The sequence below is a fragment of the Pristis pectinata genome, chromosome 1 (assembly GCF_009764475.1).
Source record: "Pristis pectinata isolate sPriPec2 chromosome 1, sPriPec2.1.pri, whole genome shotgun sequence".
NCBI lineage: Eukaryota > Metazoa > Chordata > Chondrichthyes > Rhinopristiformes > Pristidae > Pristis > Pristis pectinata.
This window is the reverse complement of record NC_067405.1, coordinates 25,900,180-25,922,556: the sequence shown is the minus strand read 5'-3', so window position 1 is coordinate 25,922,556 and position 22,377 is coordinate 25,900,180. Positions and strand designations below refer to the sequence as shown.

The 22,377-nt window shown below is 39.1% G+C and overlaps 1 protein-coding gene across 1 annotated transcript in view; it reads right to left on the bottom strand.

Annotated features, from left to right (window-relative positions):
- LOC127583300 (low-density lipoprotein receptor-related protein 1-like) overlaps window positions 1–22,377 on the bottom strand; it is a 1,307,163-nt gene that overhangs the window by 247,641 nt on the left and 1,037,145 nt on the right. Inside the window, exon 42 of the mRNA XM_052039177.1 lies at window positions 4,480–4,669. Within this exon, the coding sequence (XP_051895137.1) occupies window positions 4,480–4,669 (190 nt within the window). The remainder of the gene's footprint in view (window positions 1–4,479; window positions 4,670–22,377) is intronic.

Below are 22,377 nucleotides of genomic sequence, written 5' to 3'. Positions count from 1 at the left end.
CAAATTTCACAACGTATGTCAGTGATAATAAATCTGATTCTAATCCAGATAAAACCTACCAAATTGGTTCCTGGGATGAGGGACTACAGTTACATGCAAAGATTAGAGAGGCTGGAACTGTTTTCATTTGAAGAAAAGACTGAGGCAAGATTTGATGGAGATATATAAAATGATGAGGGGTATGGACAGAGTTAACAGCGGGGGTCTATTTCCATTGGTGGATGACATCAGGACAAGGAGTCACAAGCATGAAATATAGGATAAGTGACAGAAGGGAAACCTTTTTTAAATCATGTGGTTGGTACCTTGAATACACTGCCCGCAGCTGTGGTGGAGGCAGGTTCTGTGGTGGCCTTCAAGAAAGAATTGGTTAAGTATGTGGTGCAGAAAAATGTTTAAGGCTACAGAGAAGGGCTGATGGTGGAACAAGAGAGTTTTTCTGATAGAAGGCTGGTATAGATATGACAGACTGAATAGCATCCTTCAATGCTGTTATGTTTCTAGTTCCCTTTTATTCTTTTACCACTTACTTACGCCAAGGGATAATTTAAAACCTACTTTGGGACGTGGAAGAAAACCAGAATAATCATTAGATACCCATAGGATTACAGAGAGAATGGACAAACACCAGGTAGGCAGCACCCAAAATTAGGATTGAACATTTGTCCCCGGAGTTGTGAAGCAGCAATATTAAATGCTGTGCCGCTATGCCAGTCTTGCTCCACTGCAGTCCACAGTGCTGCCTTCTTAATATCTCAATAACATGATGAAGGACAAAAGAGTTCTTCCTATTTTCTGGCCAATGTTTATATTTTAATTAACATCACTGAGACAAATTGTCTAAGCATGTTTCTTATTTTTTTATGGGATGTTGTTTGTAAATCTTGTTTTTTAACTTCATAGAAATTATTATGCTTCCGGAGTTTTTCATTAGTTAGGATAGAATTTGAGAAGGGCCTAGGTTCTGTAAGGTAAAGTGCAAGTTTTTCATCAGTATTTAACATTAAGATCCTCACTTGAATCTTTGCATAACAGAGGCCTAAAGATGATCGAGAGAAGAAAAGTGGTAATGTATAAATCCAGCTGTCAGTTTGCTGCCACTTAGTTTATGGAAGATGATTTCTACTTCCATCGTCTAAAGCTATTCTCTAAAAGTTATGAAAATTAAATAATTGGTTTTTTTTAAATCCAAAAAATGTTATGTGACATTTAGTTATTGGTATTAAGCAAGAGACAGCGAAATGTATCAAATTAATCACTGGAATACCACATTGATTTTGCTTTTAAAAATTAGGTCTTTTTTGATTAATCAGCTCGTGGTCTGAGAAGTCACAGGCAGCTGCTGGGAATATATAGGTATTGCTTTTGGAAATGTACTTCTTTTTGCAATTATGGGAGACTCGCGATATGAGATCAGTATTTGGTTCTGCTTTAAAATCGAGGCTTATTCTTACTCTTACATTGGCATACAAATATTTTTAGTGTTTCTGCTAGTGTTTAGAAACATACAACAATCAAGGGAAGGATGATAGAATAGGAAATGAAACACTTAATATATTTTTATCCACTGTCTTTATGAGTTAAAATCTGGCACAATATTAAAAAGATTCAACAGCAATCTTCTCCAAAACTGGTTCATTAAAGTTTAAGAGCACTATATAAAAGTATCACGTCCACCTAACATAGTTTCAACAGTTATGGGCATTGTGTGTAATAGTGAACATTACCATTAAATTCAAGCAAAGATTTTGACCTGTATAAACATTGTCCATAAGGAATTGATTTAATTTAAGACCTAGCCATCAGAGAGGTGAAACAATTCTACTGCATAAGGCTGGGCTGGATTCAAAACAATCAACTAAGCTACAAAGAAAGTTTGAACTTTGAATTGCATTTTCTGAGAAGAATAAAATTATTGAATTGATTTCCAGTGAATGAGTGATTAACCTCTGCTGAAGGCTGGGAAGAATTAAAAATGATCTGGCAATATGTTACCGCGATTATCACAAAGAACTAAAACATGGAAATCTCAATAAGTTCTTTTAAATCCATGTATGCAGGGGACCATAAGACCAATGCTGCTTTGAAAAACCATTAGGTCTAGCATCTGTTCTTCCTTCCAGAGGCTCTTATTAAACATTTGAATACGTTTCTCATTTTATCTGTATTTCAATAGAACATGCAAAACAAGCCACACAGCAATAGTTTTAATATAAATATTATTTCTTATTGTCTGAGATGCTTCAGCAAACTATCACGGTTTATCTTTTTTTAAAAGATAATGCATTCATGTGTGAATGCTTTCTGTAGCCAGCTAAGAGTCTTTCAATTCTTGTTTGGGGGATTTTCGCCCATTCTTCCTTGCAAAAGGCTTCTAGTTCTGTGAGGTTCTTGGGCTGTCTTGCAGGCACTGCTCTTTCGATGTCTATCAACAGATTTTCGATGATGTTTATGTCGGGGGACTGTGCGGGCCATGGCAAAACCATCAGCTTATGCCCCCTGAGGTAGTCCATTGTGGGGTTTGAGGTGTGTTTAAGATCGTTATCCTGTTGTAGAAGCCATCCTCTTTTCATCTTCAGCTTTTCTTTTTACAGACAACGTGACGTTTACTTCCAGAATTTGCTGGTATTTAATTGAATTCATTCTTCCCTCTACCAGTGAAATGTTCCCTGTGCTATTGACTGCAACACAAGCCCAAAGCATGATCAATCCACCCCCGTGCTTAACAGTTGGAGAGGTGTTCTTTTCATGAAATTCTGCACCCTTTTTTCTCCAAACTTTCCTGCGTCCTCACCACAAAATTCAGCGTCAGAAGTTTGCAAAGGAACATCTAAACAAGCCTAATACATTTTGTAAACAAGTCCTGTGGACTGACGAACTTAAAATAGAACTTTTTGGCTGCAATGAGCAAAGGTATGTTTGGAGAAAAAAGGGTGCAGAATTTCATGAAAAGAACACCTCTCCAACTGTTAAGCACGGGAGTGGATTGATCGTGCTTTGGGCTTATGTTGCAGCCAGTGGCACGAGGAACATTTCACTGGTAGAGGGAAGAATGAATTCAATTAAATACCAGCAAATTCTGGAAGCAAACATCACACCATCTGTAAAAAAAAAGCTAAAGATGAAAAGAGGATGGCTTCTACAACAGGATAATGATCTTAAACACACCTCAAAATCCACAATGAACTACCTCAAGAGGCACAAGCTGGAGGTTTTGCCATGACCCTCACAGTCCCCCAACCTAAACATCATCCAAAATCTGTTGATAGACATCAAAAGAGCAGTGCATGCAAGACAGCTCAAGAATCTCACAGAACTAGAAGCCTTTTGCAAGGAAGAACGGGCAAAAATCCCCCAAACAAGAATTGAAAGACTCTTAGCTGGCTACAGAAAGCGTTTACAAGCTGTGATACTTGCCAAAGGGGGTGTTACTAAGTATTGACCATGCAGGGTGCCCAAACTTTTGCTTCAGGCCCTTTTCCTTTTTAGTTATTTTGAAACTGTAAAAGATGGAAATAAAAAAGTAATCTTGCTTAAAGTATTAAAGAAATGTGTCATCTTTATGCCTTTTGGAAATCAGGTCATTTTTTACTCACTTAGCTATTCACGGTAACATAAATTTTGACTAGGGGTGCCCAAACTTTTCCATGCCACTGTATATTCTACAAAAATGACTGTGCCAAAAACCTAACATTTTTGTTTAATGAAGGGTTTCAATCAGCAGTATGAGAATACAGATTATAGAAATATCTACAGAGTAGGACACAGGTATTGGTTTGCATTTCTGGATTTTAGCCAATTAATCCGAAGGATCAATGAAATAGAAGTAAGATCCATTCACATACAGAAGCTGTTCATTCACTTGTGTACAAGCAACTACAAGTACAGATATATAATTCAAGTCAGCGAGGGGCAAATCAGTCAGTATGTTTGGCAAGAGAAATAGAGTTAACATTTCAAATTGAAGACCCTTTGTTCAAACTCCAGACGCTCTTCATCTTTGACCTGGAACATTTTTCTTTCCACAGACGCTGGCTTTCCTGCTAAGCACTTCCAGCATTTTCTGTTTTTATTTCATTTTATTTCAGATTACCAGCATCTGCACTTTTTGCATCTTGAGACGAAGAAGCATTTTTTTTTTACGCACATGGAAGATAACTTGAGGACTTGGAATCATAAAAGCTGAATTATAGTCTGCTTTTGTGATTTAATCAAAAACCATTAACACCTTGGGGAACAATATTAATCATTTTCATTTACTGGCAGCAGGTTTATTGCTTGTGTTCTTATCCAGGAATGTTAAAAACAGCACAGACTACAATCCCCACATGCCAAGAAGTGAAATTTGACAATTACAAAATGATTTTTCTTTTCAAAATTATAGACAATCTACATTGTGCTAGGTAATAAGAAAGCAGTGACATATCAAAATAGCAAATAAATTGAATCTAATTAACTATAAAAAAATGACCTTCTTACTTGTGGCACTCATCCAATGCAAGTACGTGAGGATGGTCATCAGGAGACATTGCAACAATGATTTCTCGGTCAAATGCTCCAAATCTGTTTTGGTCAATTGTATGCCTTGTGATAGTTGATGTTGTTGAACTTGTCCAGTAAAGGGTATCCAATGCTTTGTGATATGCCAGACCTTCAACTGAGCCAACATCTGCAAATTAAAAAGTTAGAGAGGTCAATTACAAACACCATTGGTTAAGAACATTTACCTATGTAATCAGGTAATAAATAATTGTCTACAGTTGAAGATAAACTTGTCAAGATCTCAACAAATAATAGTTTAGGAAGTACAAGTTAAGTAAAGTTTGAAAATAATATTTCCAGGGCCTTGAATGTCAAATATCAGACATAGTGTGACAGGTATTTTTCGAGAGGCACTCACTGAATTTTAATCAGTGCGGATAGAGGACATTATTGTAGATGTTTTAATAAAACTTGCTGATATTTCCTTCTGCTGTCATATTCTCAACCAAACCCCAGCCTTATCTTCTGTTATTTGAAGCAAACAATCAAGGGTACTTCTGTATAATTGTTTGTGGCATTAGATGAAGAAGTTTTTTGGCTCCTTTTTCTGACAGAAAGCAGAAAATCCCAGTACCAAACAATCCAATGCCACCTTCAAACAGGAGATGATACTAAATAACTAGTAATAACATCAGCTCAGGACTGAGTCCAAAATCACCATGGATCAGATCTGACATCCATAAGCCTTTAAGCATCAGTGTGTGTTTTTCCTTTCTGACCATCTTGAAACCAACTCACAACGTAACAAATGTGTACGCATAAAATGAGAGATTCCAAAATGATTAATTAATTTAAATGACATTTTGACATGCACAGGCTTACCTCCCGCACTATGGGAAGTGTGGCTATACTAAATAATCCAGTAGTATGCTAGTGAAACTGGAATTTAATTGAATAGCAGAGACTGTTGATCTCTGCTAGACAGCCAATAAAACTGGACACTATGGAAACATAAGCCTTTTAGACTGTCAGGAAAACAGAAAAGAAAAAAAGACCACTTGGTATCCTCCAGAGTATTATACCTCATAGTTGAGAACTTAGGCTGCATTTCGCTCTTGGCTTATAGACAACAACAAAGCTTTACAGGGAATCAAGATACAATAGATGGATTGCACTCCGAATTGCAGAGAATGGCAGGCTATGGACATAAACCCACAGTATATCCCATGAAAAATGTTGATCACACATGAAAAGTCAATTGTCATGACCTGATTTTTAATCTCAGATAGATGAAGCATAAAATGTGTCCATAGCTATGAGATATGATATGATATTAACAAGGTAAGTCCAATCAAAAATTAATTATCATGATTTTTATCTTATCTATTGTAGTTTGGCAGTGACCACACAGTGTAAGTAGGTATGATTGGTTGCAAGAATTCCAAATTTATAAATATAACTTCATAAATATGTTCATCTGGAAATAAAACTGTAACATTTTAACTCTTACATCACAGAGGGGTAAAAGTTAATTGGCACCCATAGGCAAACATTAATCTGCTATTGTGCAGTGTACTAACAACCATACAGTCATGGAGACCTCCTCCTCCCCTCAAACAGGCCATGACATCAGGCTATACTGAAAGGGCTTTACACTCATTCATTTGTGTGCTGCACTACTGTAGAGCCTGCAATGAGAAATGGTAGACAAGTACGCAATCTGGGTTACAGGGAGAGAAATATGGCATTCAGATGTCACGTTGTCATAGTAGTGTGTAGGTTATAGTATTGAGGTCTGATGGTTACTGGGCCAAGGTCAGGGTGTGGAAAGGGGTTACAGATTGCAGGCCAGGGATTGAGAGATTAAATAATGGTGAAATTCAATTTCTAGGCAACTATGTCTTTCCCTGTAAAGAATGTTGCATTTACATTTAAGATTACACATTGGTCGGTGCAAGACATCAATAACTAGCATAATGTCTCCATCTTACTAGGTAGTAATGTGTGCATTTATTCATTAACATAGAAGCCAAATGACCAGAAATTACAACAGTCAGAGAGTCATACAGCACAAAAACAGGCCCTTCGGCCCACTGAGCAACACCAATTACATTTTTGTTCTCCTCATCAACTCCCCCAAGATTCTACCTCTCACCGACACACTCGGGGGCAAGATACAGTGGCCAATTAACTTACCAACCTGCACATCTTCGGAATGTGGCAGGAAACTGGAACACCTACAGGAAGCCCATGTAGTCACAGTGAGAATGTGAAAACACCCCGCTGTCAGCAGTAGAGGTCAGATTTGAACCCAGGTCTTTCAGCTGTGAGGTCACAGCTCCATGTGTTGTGCTACTGCACTACCCAATAGCCGCAAATCAAAGTAGTTTTGCTGGAATGAAACACTATTCTCTGATGTGGGACAAGCAGCTTCCAAAGGTTTGCTGGACTATGAATACTGCTGTATGAATTCAACAGAACAACAGTGCAGAACAACAAATATTGTTTATTGTCTACAGCTCTGCCTTCAATACTATAATTCCAAGCAAACTCGTCACCAGACTCCAAGACCTGGGGCTCAACACCTCCCTCTGCAACTGGATTCTCAACTTTCTTACAAACGGACTGCAATCAGTGAGGATAGGCAGCAACACCTCCAGCACGATTATTCTCAACACTGGTGCCCCACAAGGCTACGTCCTCAGCCCTCTACTCTACTCCCAATATAGTCATGACTGCATGGCCAGATTCTGCTCTAATTCCATCCACAAGTTTGCAGATGACACCACCATAGTGGGCCGTATTTCAAATAATGATGAGTCGGAGTACAGGAAGGAGATAGAGAGCTTAGTGACATGGTGTTGTGACCTTTCCCAGAATGTCAGCAAAACAAAAAAGTTGGTCATTGACTTCAGGAAAGGGGACAGTGTACATGCACCAGTCTACATCAATGGTGCTGACATAGAGGGTTGAGAGCTTCAAGTTCCTAGGAGTGAACATCATCAATAGCCTGTCCTGGTTCAACCATGTAGATGCCATGGCCAAGAAAGCTCACCAGCACCTCTACTTCCTCAGGAGGCTAAAGAAATTTGGCATATCCCCTTTGACACTCACCAACTTTAATCGATGCATCATAGAAAGCATCCTATCTGGATGCATCAAGGCTTGGTATGGCAACTGCTCTGCCCAGGACTGCAAGAAACTGCAGAGTTGCAGACACAGCCCAGTGCATCACAGAAAACAGCCTCCCCTCCATGGACTCTCGCTGCCTTGGTGAAGCAGCCAACATAATCAAAGACTCCACCCACCCGGATCATTCTCTCCTTTCCCTTCTCCCATCAGGCAGGAGCCCGAGGGTACATACCACCAGGCTGAAGGACAGCTTCTATCCCACTGTGATAAGACTATTGAACTGTTCCCTTATACGATGAGATGGACTCTTGACCTCACAATCTACCTTGTTATGACCTTGCGCCTTATTGTCTAACAGCACTGCACTTCCTCTGTAGCTGTGACACTTTACTCTGTACTGTTATTGTTTTTACCCTGCACTACTTCAATGCACTGTGCAATGAATTGATCCGTACAAACGGTATACAAGACAAGTTTTCCACTGTACCTTGGTACAAGTGACAATAATAATCCAATACCAATACAGATGGTCAAATGTCAGTATGTCTCTAATACTGCTAAGAGAGGTTGATGATTATAAATAACAATCATCCATGGTACAATCAATGATTAACTTCAATTGACTTAACTCAATAAAATGGCTCTTGAGGAGCATGAAATGGACAGCCAGAATGACAATTTTGTGTTCTGGTTTATGGAGATTTTGTGAGTTATAAGAATTTGAGCTAAATAATTCAGCCTCACTCAAAAAAAATTTGCCATTCCACTTTCAATTACCCAGATCCAATGACATACCTAGTCATTTAAAATCAACTATTCCCAACATAATTCCCCAACATAAACCCTTCCCTGAACGAGTTGCTTATATACATAGAAAAAATTATCTCCTGTGCATATTTCTCAGAGCCGCGAATCCCTGTGTAACAATTAATCGAGAATATTAATTAATTCCTTTCCTTTCTATTCATCCTCTTGTCTGTTTGTACGTGATATTAATTCCCACAACAGGTAAAGACACAAGGGACTGCAGATGCTGGAATCTGGAGCGAGAAAAAACAATCTGCTGGAGAAACTCGGGGTCGAGCAGAGTTCGTCGGGGGAAAGGAATTGTAATGTTTCAGGTTGAGAACCTGCATCAGGACTAAGTGTGCAGAGGGAGGATAGCCAGTATAAAAGAGGAGTGGGGAGTGGTGAGACAGGAACTGGAATTTAACACAATCCTTCTCTTTGAGCTATTGCTGCTGGGATTATTCTCACAGCATTCCACACACTATGTAGTTCCATTGCAATCACTCATACTTCAGCCTCCACTAAAAGCATGGAATTGTTGGTTTTATCCTTGCATTCTGACTTGTTAACAGTGAACATCCCTGGCAATTAAAACTGAACAGAAGGAAGATCCCCAAATTAGATGAGCAGGGTTTCAGGCTTTGCAGGCCAGTACTTACATTGGGGTATCTACCCACTGGACATGCAGAAAAATGACTCCATTCATTTGAAAAGTGAGGAAAGGAGGAAAGGCAGCAAGGCGAGGATGGGGTAATTCACAATGGTTTGAACTGAGTTGAACATTTTTAATTGTTTTAGCTGCTTGCATATTATTTTTAATTTGATTTTTATTTCAAGATTTTTTAATAGTTGTGTAATCTTTCTGAAACTGTTGAAGTTGTTTGACAGTTGCTGAGGTATTTGGCTGTTTTCAGTTGTTTCTAAAGCAGAGTTTATTCTGCGCACTGCCCCCTTTCTCTAGGACCCCACCCAGTCCATGTGGTGATATTTACGTCTGCTTGGCACTGCTGTCACCATCACAAGAGGCCTCATCAGCATTGGCTGCATCAGCATTTAATAGCAGGTTGACACCAGGGGATTGCAATCGGTGAGTTCAGACAATTTTTGTACATTGGCAGCAAACGTGGATGGCTAAGCATTGGCAGGTATTTCTGACACAAATCTTCAGTGCTGCTGTTACTAACAGAGATGGAAGAATATAAGAGACAATATTTTGTGTTCTTTCTGATTTCCTACAGCATTAAGCAAATCAATGGCTTTTGAGATTTCACACCAAAAATGCAAAGTTTTAAATGTTAGTGAATAGCACCATTTGGTGAAAATACAATTGAATTAGTGGGAGAGGACTTAAAAGTTGTGGTAAATTTATCACCTTCATCATCTCGATTAAACAGTTAAGAAAGTCAAATTAACAGCTGTGTTCCAGCCTCTGGAGGAAGTATGCACTCGTTCGGAAAAACTGATCAGGCGAGGAAATCCTTTTACCTCTCTTCCTCACTTAACCTTCTAAACTACAACTCATTTTTTTGTAGGCCAACTAATCATGTTCTGCCATGGACAAGATATTCCCCAAGTCATCAGCATTTCACAGGAGCCAGCAAAGCTCTCTCACCTCTTCATTCCTTCATAGATAATGGAATCTATTTTTGGTCATCAGTGATGCAAATAGTGATACAGTATATGGAAAAGACTTCAATGAACAAGAATGTCCCAAATTGATGCTGGCTCACTTCTTGCCATCCCCTTCGTTCATCTTTCAACCCAAAAAAATTTTTGTAGGTATTTCCTCAGTCAAAAAGCAGTCTTGGAGGCGCAAATAAAATCAGCTTTGGCACATAAATATTTAAGCAAAGGACTTAGTTACAGTGTCATTACAGTTCAATGTTACAATAAGATCCACTTAAGATAGGAAAATTTAGCTGAGGTGGAAGAATAACAGGTGACAAGAAGAGTTTGAAATTGAAACACTGGACTCCATATGGTACAATGATTGATCAAAAAATTTATCAATTTAGCTTTTAAAGACTGAGGAATTTATAATATATTAGGTGTGCATTGAAAACTTTAATTGTCTGCAGAAAGAATGTGGGATTAAGTCTCAGCAAGTCACATTTTTAAAATAGAATCTCTTTAATGCCACCAAATGGAATTGGATTAGTGTTACAAGCAAGTGAATAGTTCTAGAGGAAATATAAATCTGCTGGAATCTGGAGCAAAAAAGCTGCAGGTGGAACTCAGAGGGTCAGGCAACATCTATGGAAGGAAATGGACAGTTGATGTTTTGGGTCAAAACCTTTCATCTGATCTAATACAAATCTGGTTTAGGAAGAAATCCCAGCTCTATTTATTGTAATAAGGGTATTTGAATGTTTTTATTGTGCATTTCATGCCTTTCACACCATAACAAAAAAAATGTACATTGCACTGCCAAGAACTTTGTTATTATTGTGTTTATAAAGTGAAAGATGTAAAATCTGAAGCAAAAGCACAAAATATTGGGAGCACTCAACAGGTCAAAAGATATCAACAAGGTTACAGGACAAGAGTCCTTCAACAGAACTGGAAGAACAAGAAAACAAGCTTATTTTAAGTTGCTGAGAGGGGAGAGGTGGATAGAGCAGAAATAGTGTCTAAAATAGGGTGTAGACCAAAGTTGCCATTGCAGTCATTACTTTAAAATTTGCCATTAGAGACAGAATTGAAAAAAAGATTACCTGAAATTGTTACCTTCAATATTAAGTCCTGAGCGACACACCTGTACTTCTAATTTACTATCTTACATTGCCCAGAACTTTGGGTGTAATCTACATTGGAAAAACCAAGTGCGGATTTGGTGACAGGTTTGCAGAACACTTCCGTTGTCCAAAAGTGTGACATCCAGTTACCTGTCATTTTAATTTTCTGGCCCTATTCCCACACTGACCTCTGTCTTCAATCTCCTATATTACTCTAACATGCTGAATGTAAACTTGAAGAACTGCACTAACTTTGTGTTTGGGTATACTGCAGTCAGTGGGATTTAATATGTGGCTCTACCTTTGTTCTCTCCATCCCTGTCTGTCCCTGCATTTAAAACATTTTTTCTTATGTGCCCAGTTCTGTTGAAGGATCCTTGACCTGAAAAATTGACCTTGTTTCTCTCCCTGTGGATGCTTGACCTGTTCAGTACTGTTAGCACTTTCTGTTTTTAAGTAGGACTAATATTTACTATGGACATATTGAGCTGCCTATTGCTCAGACATTATTGTTTCCTTCTTGAAATCTTTTTATTCAATCAATGGTCATTAAAATGTGTTGACTCTTTTGGTCTATATTGGATACTTAGCTCCAGATGCCTCACAGTACAAAATCATCTTTATTGAATCCTAATGAATGATTTCTTTAACTTGGTTAAGGCTAATGAATAGAGACATATCCAATGTTGCACAACATTTAATGTTAACTCAGTAGGAAGTTATTAACAGAATGGGCATTAGGCAGCTTAATCACTAGAAAGATTGGAGAATATAAGCACCGACAACACAGTTATTTCAACTTTGCCTCTGCACATTTTAGGGATGATTTAATTGGGGTTAATAAGATGACTAATGGAATAGATTGTGCAGATAGTTTGTTCCAACTAAATAACCCAGCTAAGACTAAGATTACACCACCTTTCCTAGTATGTAAAGTGTTCTTTGTTCATGCATATTTTAAGTCATTGGTTTTCTTGTACCAAATCTTGTTAACATATCTGTTTGATTGCTTTTTAATGTTTGCAAATGAGTTTTATTATTTCAAGAACTCATCACATTCACATATGCTTTGCTTCAGTATCATTAAACTCAATGGCAGATTAGCACTATTCTTATAATCATGGAATCACATCAGCATAAAGCATGGATAGAGGCAACTTCACCAATTGTGCCTGCGCTGGTTCTTCGAAAGAGCTCCTCACATAGTCCTACTCCTCTGTTTTTTCACCTCCCTATGACACTGCAGATGTTTTTGTTTTATCGATATATCAAATTGTCCTTTAAAGCTAACAATTAAATTTGTTTTCTCCAGCATTTCAGACACACATTCCAGAGCATCACAACATATTGTAGAAAAAATATCATCAAAATTCCCTCCCATTAATTTCTGCCACATTTCCCCCCATGTGTTGTGGCACTATGCACAGATTTACAACATCATTTACAATGTTTTTCTTTTTCTGTTGGTTGGATATATTGGTACACAACTCCATTTGGTTAATTCAAATGTTTCTAATATCATGCACACCTGATTTAAGTATATATGAATGAAAAAGAAAATCCTGATCCAAACCATCCTGACCCAAGGTATAAAATCAAAAGGTTGCTCATTTACAAAAGAGCTGTTCATCATTGCAAAGGAAGGGCATGAAACCCTGAATGTAATAAAGGATACTTCACAGCAAGCTTAACTCGGTGATGGACTCCAGAGAATTCACAGATGTTCAAAGACACAGCCCCACGGGAAAACATTTAAAATGTTTTAAATGTTTAAGCATTTAAAATGTCTTTGGAATTGTTTAATTGAATGCCAGCCTTCAACTTCACCTGCACCATCTATCTACTCGTGTTTAAGCCACACGTTTTACATTATTTACCAAAAAAAATCAAGCAGTCACCACCATATAAGAACCCATTGTAATACAATGTGTATTCAATGTCCACTGCTAAAACTGAAGGGTTTGGAATTATATATCACCTTTGCCATCCCTTTCAGTACCTTCCAAAGTACATTACAGGCAAAAAGGTACTTTTTAATTGCAGTTACCATTGTAATATGGGAATCACAGCAACTAATTTGGGCAGGACATACAGCAAAATGATAAAAGAATAATCTAAGGTATCTTTATTAGTCACATGTACATCGAAACACACAGTGAAATGTATCCTTTGCATAGAGTGTTCTGGGGGCACCCCGCAAGTATCGCCACGCTTCCGGCGCCAACATAGCATGCCCATAACTTCCTAACCCATACGTCTTTGGAATGTGGGAGGAAACCAGCGCACCTGGAGGAAACCCACACTGACACGAGGAGAACTTACAAACTCCTTACAGACAGTGGCTAGTAATATTGGTTGATTAACATACATCAGGACATGAATGATGACACCTGTTTTTCTATGAAATAGTGCCTTAGGACCTTCAATAGCCACTTAGAGAACAAACAGAGACTCTGTGTAACTTCCACAAGAAATAAATAGAACTGAGATCCTGAATGAGCTAGCTGTAATGATTGATTCATTGATTAATGAAAAAGTATAATAGTTTACAAAAATAAAATTCAGAAACAATTTGACTAGCTGAGTATTTCTAGAGTTTTCTGTTTTAATATGACTACTAGCCCTACATTGTTTGTAATCATAGGAATAACATATCTTAGGCTGTATCCTGAGCATCGTAAATAACTGCTTCCCATCACTGGCTGGACAGCTAGACAGTGAATTTTTTTAAAGCGCAAAATTCATTTGAGTTTTGCAATCAGCACACAAGGGAAGACAATCCCCTGAACTCACCACCACCATCCTTATACCCAGTTCTGTCCCATCATGCAAAAACCCGGCAAAACAGTTGAACAATCACCCAGGAGCCACCGGTATATATATATGTATATGTAGTCCATTTTAAATACAAGTGTCTAATCTGAAATTGATATCTGGAAGCAACTCAGTGGATTCTTTTCTGTGATTATAAGGAGACACAGATGCTGATTTTCAGACATATTGTTAGGTGAAAGGAAGGATTCTTAAAATGTGTAACAGCTTTTGGTTTTCTGCCTCTTTTGGCCTCACAAATATTATGTTTAAAGTTGATGTTTTGCTCCTTCAGCCTCTGCTCCAAAACCTTCCACTCCTCATCCAATCCTAGAAAGAACTCTTGGATTCTATCAAACAAGTAGGAAAAGGTTCCTGTGTTTCTGATGTATTCATCTGGGGATCTCAGCCCTTCAAGAAAACTTTAATGGGCTGTAGGACATAAACAGACTGGGAGAGGAATCAAAATTACCCTCTTGACAGAGTGACAAAATAAATACATTGTTCTTGTTGCACTGTTGTATGTCAGTGAATAATTAATATGAAGGGTTTTAAACTAGTGATCCAAACATGCCCATGATGAGAAAGCAAAACAAAACATTGGTGATACAATGTTTATTTTCACTCTCAATAAAGTGCAACAGCAATACAGAGTACTGTGTTCAGTTCTGGTCGCCTCATTATAGGAAGGATGTGGAAGCTTTAGAGAGGGTGCAGAGGAGATTTACTAGGATGCTGCCTGGATTAGAGAACATGTTTTATGAGGAAAGGTTGAGCAAACTAGGGTGACAGAGGATGAGAGGTCACTTGATAGAGGTGTATAAGATTATGTGAAGCATAGATAGACTGGACAGCAAGCATCTTTTTCCCAGGGTGGCAATGGCCAATACAACAGGGACATTTAAAAGACTCTTAGAAAGGCACATGGATGTAAGAAAAATGCAGGGTTATGGGCTGCATAGGAGGGAATGGTTAGATTAACTGTGGAGTAGGTTTATATTGGCCAGCATAACATCGTGGGCTGAAGGGCCCGTAATGTGCTGTACTGCTCCATGTTCTCTGTTCTAAAACACTTTATGCAGACTTTGCATTAAAAGTTCATGAAGCTGACTTTTGCGAAAGCTAAGTTCATCAATATGGTTCATGCAGAAGAAATTGTGTTCCTAGAATATTTAAGAGGACCTGATTGAATTTCAGAGCTCACCCCTTGACAGTGACTTTGATTGATCTCTATTATAGTTGGACTACATGCAAGTTAGTAAGGAGCTACTTTCCACAGGCTGCTTGTTCCAATATTGAAGAACAAACAGATGGTTTTGATCTTATCTTTGATATATCACCCTGTCCTTTCAGTGATTTAACTATACACTACCAATTATCATTTAATGCAGCTACAAGAATTTCAACTTTTTGATAATGTTTTCTTCACAACATATTTTCATCGATGTTTATCAGTCAGGAGATGTTACTTCAAAATTGTTAATCCTTCAAGCAATTAGACCAGTAGCCTGTAACAAATTTACATATATAATCCCTCCTTGATGCCATTACAACAAATATAAAATCAACACTTAGAGCTCAATCAGTGATTTTCCATTGCAAATTGTTTCAGTTCAACAAATATAAGCCTTTCCATCAAACATATCCTTCCCCAATATCTTATTGCTCCAGACTACTGCCAAATCAATACAGAATTAAAATAAACTAATTAAAGAACAATGATAGTTGTTGATTGACCACTTATAAGCCATCATGTCATCTGTGTATTTTTTTTAGAAAACCCTACTGAGTTCCTTTTATTACAAAGAGAATGGTTATAACTGGTTAATATTGTTTAAATTGAGTGATAATTGATTTACCTGTATTAAGATGAAACAGCTTTCTTAATAATGTTCTGGTAAATTTTGGGCAGTAAAATCAGGATAAATATATGGCAAATGTGTTGGAATGCTTTATGATTTGATTGGGATGATGTTCAGATTGGTGCTTTAAACTAGGTATATAGCAAACAAGTTGAAGGAAAAATAACTCTTTCTCTATCTACAGACTGGCTGATTAATTTCAGTTTTTTCTGTTTTTATTTCCAATTTCCAGACTCTGCAGTCATTTTTGTTTTTTTGACATTACTGTTTAATTCACTGCTTCTTTTCTGGATGAAGATGCTCTGGTCTTTACTCTAGCTGTCTTTCTGTTTGCCTTGTTCATCCTCACTGATTTCTCATGATTTCCTCATTTTTGTTTAGTTATCTCACTTACATAGTAACTGACTCTGTTCCAACATATTTAACATCCAAATAAAATTCTATCCTTTATGTTTTCGGTCCAACCTTGATTTTTTTTAACATGGCCTTATCATCACCTCTTTCTGCCCTGTACTTTCATCCCTTTTGTCATTTAACCTTGGGCTCATATCGTAAATCTTTATTTTTGTATTTTCTTCCTCCTCCCCCCACCACCTCACCCCCCCCCACCACCTGCCTTGCCCTGCCTCTGTTCTTACTTAAGCCAAGTCATCTCCAACATTTCTTGTTTCTGACCTCAGTTTCTCTCTCCAGATGCTGCCTGGTAGGCCAGCCATTTCAGTTCATATTTCAAATGTCCAACCTCTGCAATGTTTTCCTTTTGAATGGAAAATATGGCATTTATTCAATGAACTCAATAAATCAATAAACATTAAAAAGATGAAGGAATAATTTCATAACATATTTGACGTTCACAAAGTTTCATTGGTAACACAATATTTTTTAACTTTGTGTTTTAATTTTGCTTTATGAATATAACATCCAAAGGTAAATAGGTAATGGGGATAAGCATTTTTTTTCCAAAAAAAAAGTTTTTGGTTAAGAGTATAAAGGAATATATTGCATGCTGAAAATTCAAATATGGGCTTAGGGTTATTAACCTTACATGACAGAAATTTTAGTTTAATGTTATGGTACACAGTATGTGAAAAGAATGGTTAAGGAATGGTTTGATGCATAATTCTATATTTGGATTGTAAATATGAAGCTAACTATATTTCTGTTTGGATAAAAACGGCATTTCAAGATTTTTAGGTTATCATTAGGTCAGTCTCTGCACACTGAGATATCTAAAGGTGGCAGCAGAACACAACTTGGTCATGTTTTTAACAGCACATTTTTTGAAGAGGTTAGAGCATCTTATCTGGAAACAGGTTTATCTGGAGATCAGACTGATTAAGCTATTTTAGGAAGAATGATTCAAAATGTTGCAACAGAATTGATGTCTGTCTCATTTTGAGGATAACATTGCTTCTATTAGTGACGGCTTCACCTTTGCTAAGCTCGCTCATGAGCAGCTATCATTTCAGTTTTGCCAAATGAATGACAATGCCTCCTTAGGAATGAAAAACTTTTAAAATGTCTTTGTGTAACTCTTTGACCCTCGGGATCAAAGCTGATTTGCTTTCACTCTAGCTTTATGGGTTCAGAGGTGACAATTGAGGTAAATGTGGGAGCTGAATACTCTTCCACAGAGGGTGGCTGACAGGCTTGTGGGTGGGTAGTTAACACCACTTACAGAGGGTTTCTGTACACTCTTGATGCACAGACTTAGGTTTTGCTATACCATTCCGATTGCTCCTTCTCCGCCTTGAGCAACCATGGGCTAGAGATTCCTAAGAGACAGTGGGGTGATTGAAAACTTCAAGGAAGCTTTGAGCATATTCTATAAACATTTTCTTTGTCCAACAGGAAATCTCCTCTCATGCTAGAGCTTGGAACAAGCATCTTTTTTGGTAACCTGATGTCAGGCATGCAAGCAAAGTGGCCCCTCCAACATAACCAACTCAGAGTAACAAGGGCCAAGTGCTGGGGAGATGATGCTGACATTGGTTTACCTGTCCTTCCAGTTAAGCATTAGAACATTTTGCAGAGGTATTTTACCAATGACTTGAGATGCCTGCTGTGGTAGCACAGATCTTAGAATCACATAGGAGGGCAGGGATTGTATCTGGTTGACCTTGAGTTTTGTGACAGATTTAAATACCCTTTTCCTCAACTGACCAAAGGCTGTACTGGTGCATTGACAGTGGTGGTGTACTTCACCATCAAGGCCAGTGCCAAAAAGTGGCTCCTGAGATATCAAAAGCATTTCTTTGGAGTCACTTACACCAAAAGTTCATGCCCTGTGAACATTTATCATCAAAGGATAGCAAGGTGCAACAGGGGCAGATTGGCAGAGGACCTTGGTCTTGAGGGTGTTGATTTCAAAGCCCATCCTCTCATACACTTTGGTGAAAGAGTCAATGATGGATCTCAGCCTCTAGCATGCACAAATGCAAGCAGCATTTGAATACTGTAGCTCCACACTGAGTTTGGGTGACCTTGGTTATGGAAGATGGTTGAAAAAGATTGAACAATTTCCCATTAGTTCCAAAGTTTAGCTCCACTCTCACAGGAGGTTAGATGGCAGTGAAAGGCAACATTGAAACGAGTGTTGGAGCAATCATGCTACTTTGTTTGACATAGAACTTCACTGAGATCCATTGTTGATTAATATCATACCTTGCTGGCTGCTGTAGTGCAAGGGAAGATGGAGATGATTTTTTTGTGGCCATCTGAATTTGAGGATGGTGTTCCACAGTACTTCCCAAATGATGGGGGTCAAAGGCTTTCATGAGGTTGAAGGCAGCCATGAATAGTGGCTGGTGCTTCTCATCCAGTGAAGATCATGTCCATTTGTGGCTCTAGATGGATGAAATCTACTGGGATTCAGGAAATAGTTCTTTGGTTACACAGAGGAGATGATTAAGGTGGCTTACCCTGCAGCAGACAGCACAGGGAAGCCTCTCTAGAGTTACTAAAGTCGGACTATGATACACAGAACGATATTCAAACATTGATCGAATCAGCAGAAATATCCCAGGCCTGAAATCTTTTAACTTATTTCTAATTGTTGATTGGCCCTAAATAATGAAGGTTTAAATATTGTCCATTGAGCTTCCTTAACATCTGTTCGAAAGAAATTCAAAATGCTAAATATTAAAAAATATCACTTTTAACCAGATGGACTTTACTCCAGAAACTTCAAGGAAAGGAACACCATGAGGCTTTGGTAAATGTTATTAAGAGCTCCTTAGATGCTGGAACCATACTCAGAGAAAACAGGAACCTGGTATTTAATAAAGAGAGGTGTATTGGTATTGGTTTATTATTGTCACTTGTACTGAGGTACAGTGAAAACCTTGTCTTACAAACCGATCGTACAGGTCAATTCATTACACAGTGCTGTTACGTTGAGTTATTACAGAGTGCATTGATGCAGTACAGGTCAAAAACAATAACAGTATAGAGTAAAGTGTCACAGCTATAGAGAAAATGCAGTGCAATAAGGTGCAAGGTCACAACCAGGTAGATCGTGAGGTCATAGTCCATCTCACTGTATAAGGGAAACATTCAATAGTCTTATCATACTGGGGTAGAAGCTGTCCTTAAGTCTGGTGGTACGTGCCTTCAGGCTCCTGTATCTTCTATCCGATGGAAGAGGAGAGAAGAGAGAATGTCCTGGGTGGGTGGGGTCTTTGATTATGCTGACTGCTACACCAAGACAACAAGAGGCAAAGACAGAGTCCAAGGAGGGGAGGCTGGTGTCTCTCTGCAGCTTCTTGTGGTCTTGGGCAGAGCAGTTGCCATACCAAGCCGTGATACATCCAGATAGGATGCTTTCTATGGTGCATCTGTAAAAGTTGGTGAGAGTCAAAGGGGATGAACTGAACTTCTTTAGCCTCCTGAGGAAGTAGAGGCGCTGGTGAGCTTTCTTGACCATGGCATCTACGTGATTTGACCAGGACTGGTTGTTGGTGATGTTCGCTTCCAGAAACTTGAAGCTGTCAACCTTCTGGACCTCAGCACCATTGATGTAGACAGGTGCATGTACACCGCCCCCTTTCCTGAAGTCAATGACCAGCTCTTTTGTTTTGTTGACATTGAGGGAAAGGTTGCTGTCATGACACCATTCCACTAAGCTCTCTATCTCCTTCCTGTACTCCAACTCATCGCTGTTTGAAATACAGCCTACAATGGTGGTATCATCTGCAAACTTGTAGATGGAGTTAGAAGAGAATCTGGCCACACAGTCGTGAGTGTATAAGGAGTAGAGTAGAGGGCTGAGGACGCAGCCTTGTGGGGGACCAGTGTTGAGAATAATCGTGCCGGAGGTATTGCTGCCTATCCTCACTGATTGTGGTCTGTTTGTTAGGAAGTCAAGGATCCCATTACAGAGGGAGGTGTTGAGTCCTAGGTCTCGGAGTTTGGTGACAAGCTTGCTTGAAATTATTGTATTGAAGGCAGAGCTGTAGTCAATAAACAATAGTCTAACATATGTGTCTTTACTGTCCAGATGCTCCAGAGCTGAGTGTAGGGCCAGGGAGAAGGCATCCGCTGTGGACCTGTTTCACTGATAGGCGAATTGCAGTGGGTCCAGGTTGTCTGGGAGGCTGGAGTTGATGCGTGCCATGACCAGCCTCTCAAAGCACTTCATGATGGTGGATGTCAGAGCCACTGGTCGGTAGTCATTGAGGCATGGTACCTTGCTTTTCTTCGGTACCGGGATGATAGTGATCTTCTTAAAACAGGAGGGAACCTGAGATTGAAGCAGGGACAGGTTGAATATGTCCGCAAATACTTCTGCCAGGTGATCAGCACAAGATCTGAGCACGCGGCCAGGGACACCATCTGGGCCAGGTGCTTTCCTCGTGTTCACTCTCCGGAAGACTGATCTTACGTCCTCCACTGTGATCACAGGTTCAGCTGTGTTGGTAGCTGTCAGGGTGGATGGTGACAATCCACTTCCCTTTTGTTCAAAACACACATAGAATGCTTTAAGTTCATCAGGAAGGGATGCACTGTTGTTAGCTATGCAGCCCGACTTCGTCTTGTAGTCTGTTATGGCACGTAAGCCCTGCCATAACTGACGGCTGGTCAGGGACTCTATTTTGAATTGGTATTGCCTCTTGGCTTCCCTGATAGCTTTTCGAAGGTCATATCTTGAGTTCTTGTACAGATCAGGATTACCAGATTTATGGGCAGCAATCCTTGCCTTCAGTAGGGAGTGGATTTCCTGGTTCATCCATGGTTCCCTGTTTGGGAACACCCAGATTGTCTTCTTTGGTACACAGTTCTCCACACACTTGCCGATGAAGTCTGTCATGGTGGTGGCATACTCATCAAGGCTGGCAGCTGAGTCTTTGAACATGGACCAGTCCACTGTCTCAAAGCAGTCACGTATGAGCTCATCTGTTTCCTCAGACCAGCACTGCACGACTCTCTGTACCGGATCCTCCTGTTTCAGTTTCTGTTTGTATGCAAGGAGAAGGAGCACAGCCTGATGGTCTGATTTCCGTAAGTGAGGATGAGGGGTGGCTTGGAAGGCAACTTTGATGGTTGTACAGCAGTGGTCAAGGACGTTGGCGCCCCTGGTGGAGCAGGAGATGTGCTGATAGTATTTTGGTAACACACTATTGAGGTTGAGATGTGTAACATGGATGAGAAAAGATTGATCAGCTGGTTGAACACTTGTAATGGGGTAAGAATGACAGGGTGGTGGGTGATGGGCACAGGGGAGCAATGTAACATTCAAAAGCACGTAACAGGTAACAGTTTTTCACACAGAATCAAGAGCTTACTGCCCCCGATTTGACTGCTCACAGTTTTTACCATTGCATTATTCAGAGAGCTGCCCCATCTTAATGGGTCAGTTGACATTTTCAAGGCAGAAGTTAATAGATTTTTGTTAGCTACAAACATCAAAGGATTTGAAACAAAGGGAGGTAAATGTACTTGACATACAAATCAGCCACAGTCTAATTAATTGGTGGATTGACACAGGGGAATGAAAGGTCCATGCCTAATAAAGCAAAGGGACCGTAAGGGACAGGCAGCAGTGTTTTAGAAACAGTAACAGCCTATACGATAACCACATTCTGCTTGGAGAACAGTTGGGTTCCCTCGGCTTGAATTTGCAGCAATATAAACTGATCTCTGATCTGTAACACAACATCAGCCACTTCTCACGTTTTCGCCATTACACTGACACATAACATGTAAAGCAAGATCTTGTGAGCAAAGAGGGCATCATTACAAATACTGGAAAACCAAAAGCAAAACAAAAAACTGCTAGAAATATTCACCAGATGACCTGCAACAATATTTCAGAACCTGCTAAGCATTTCTAGTTTTTTCTATTTTTGTAAGCATTGTTTACAGGTATTGAAAAGTCTACTTGTCAAACTAAGAACAGAAGAAAGAGAGCAGGGGAGGCCATTTGCCCTTCATGCCTGCTCAACCATTGTAAATGATCATGGCTGATCTTCTACCTCAGTGTCACTCTCCTGCGCTAATCCCACATCTTTTGATTCCCTTAATATCTAAAAATCTATCAGTCTCTTTCTTGAACATTTTCACCAACT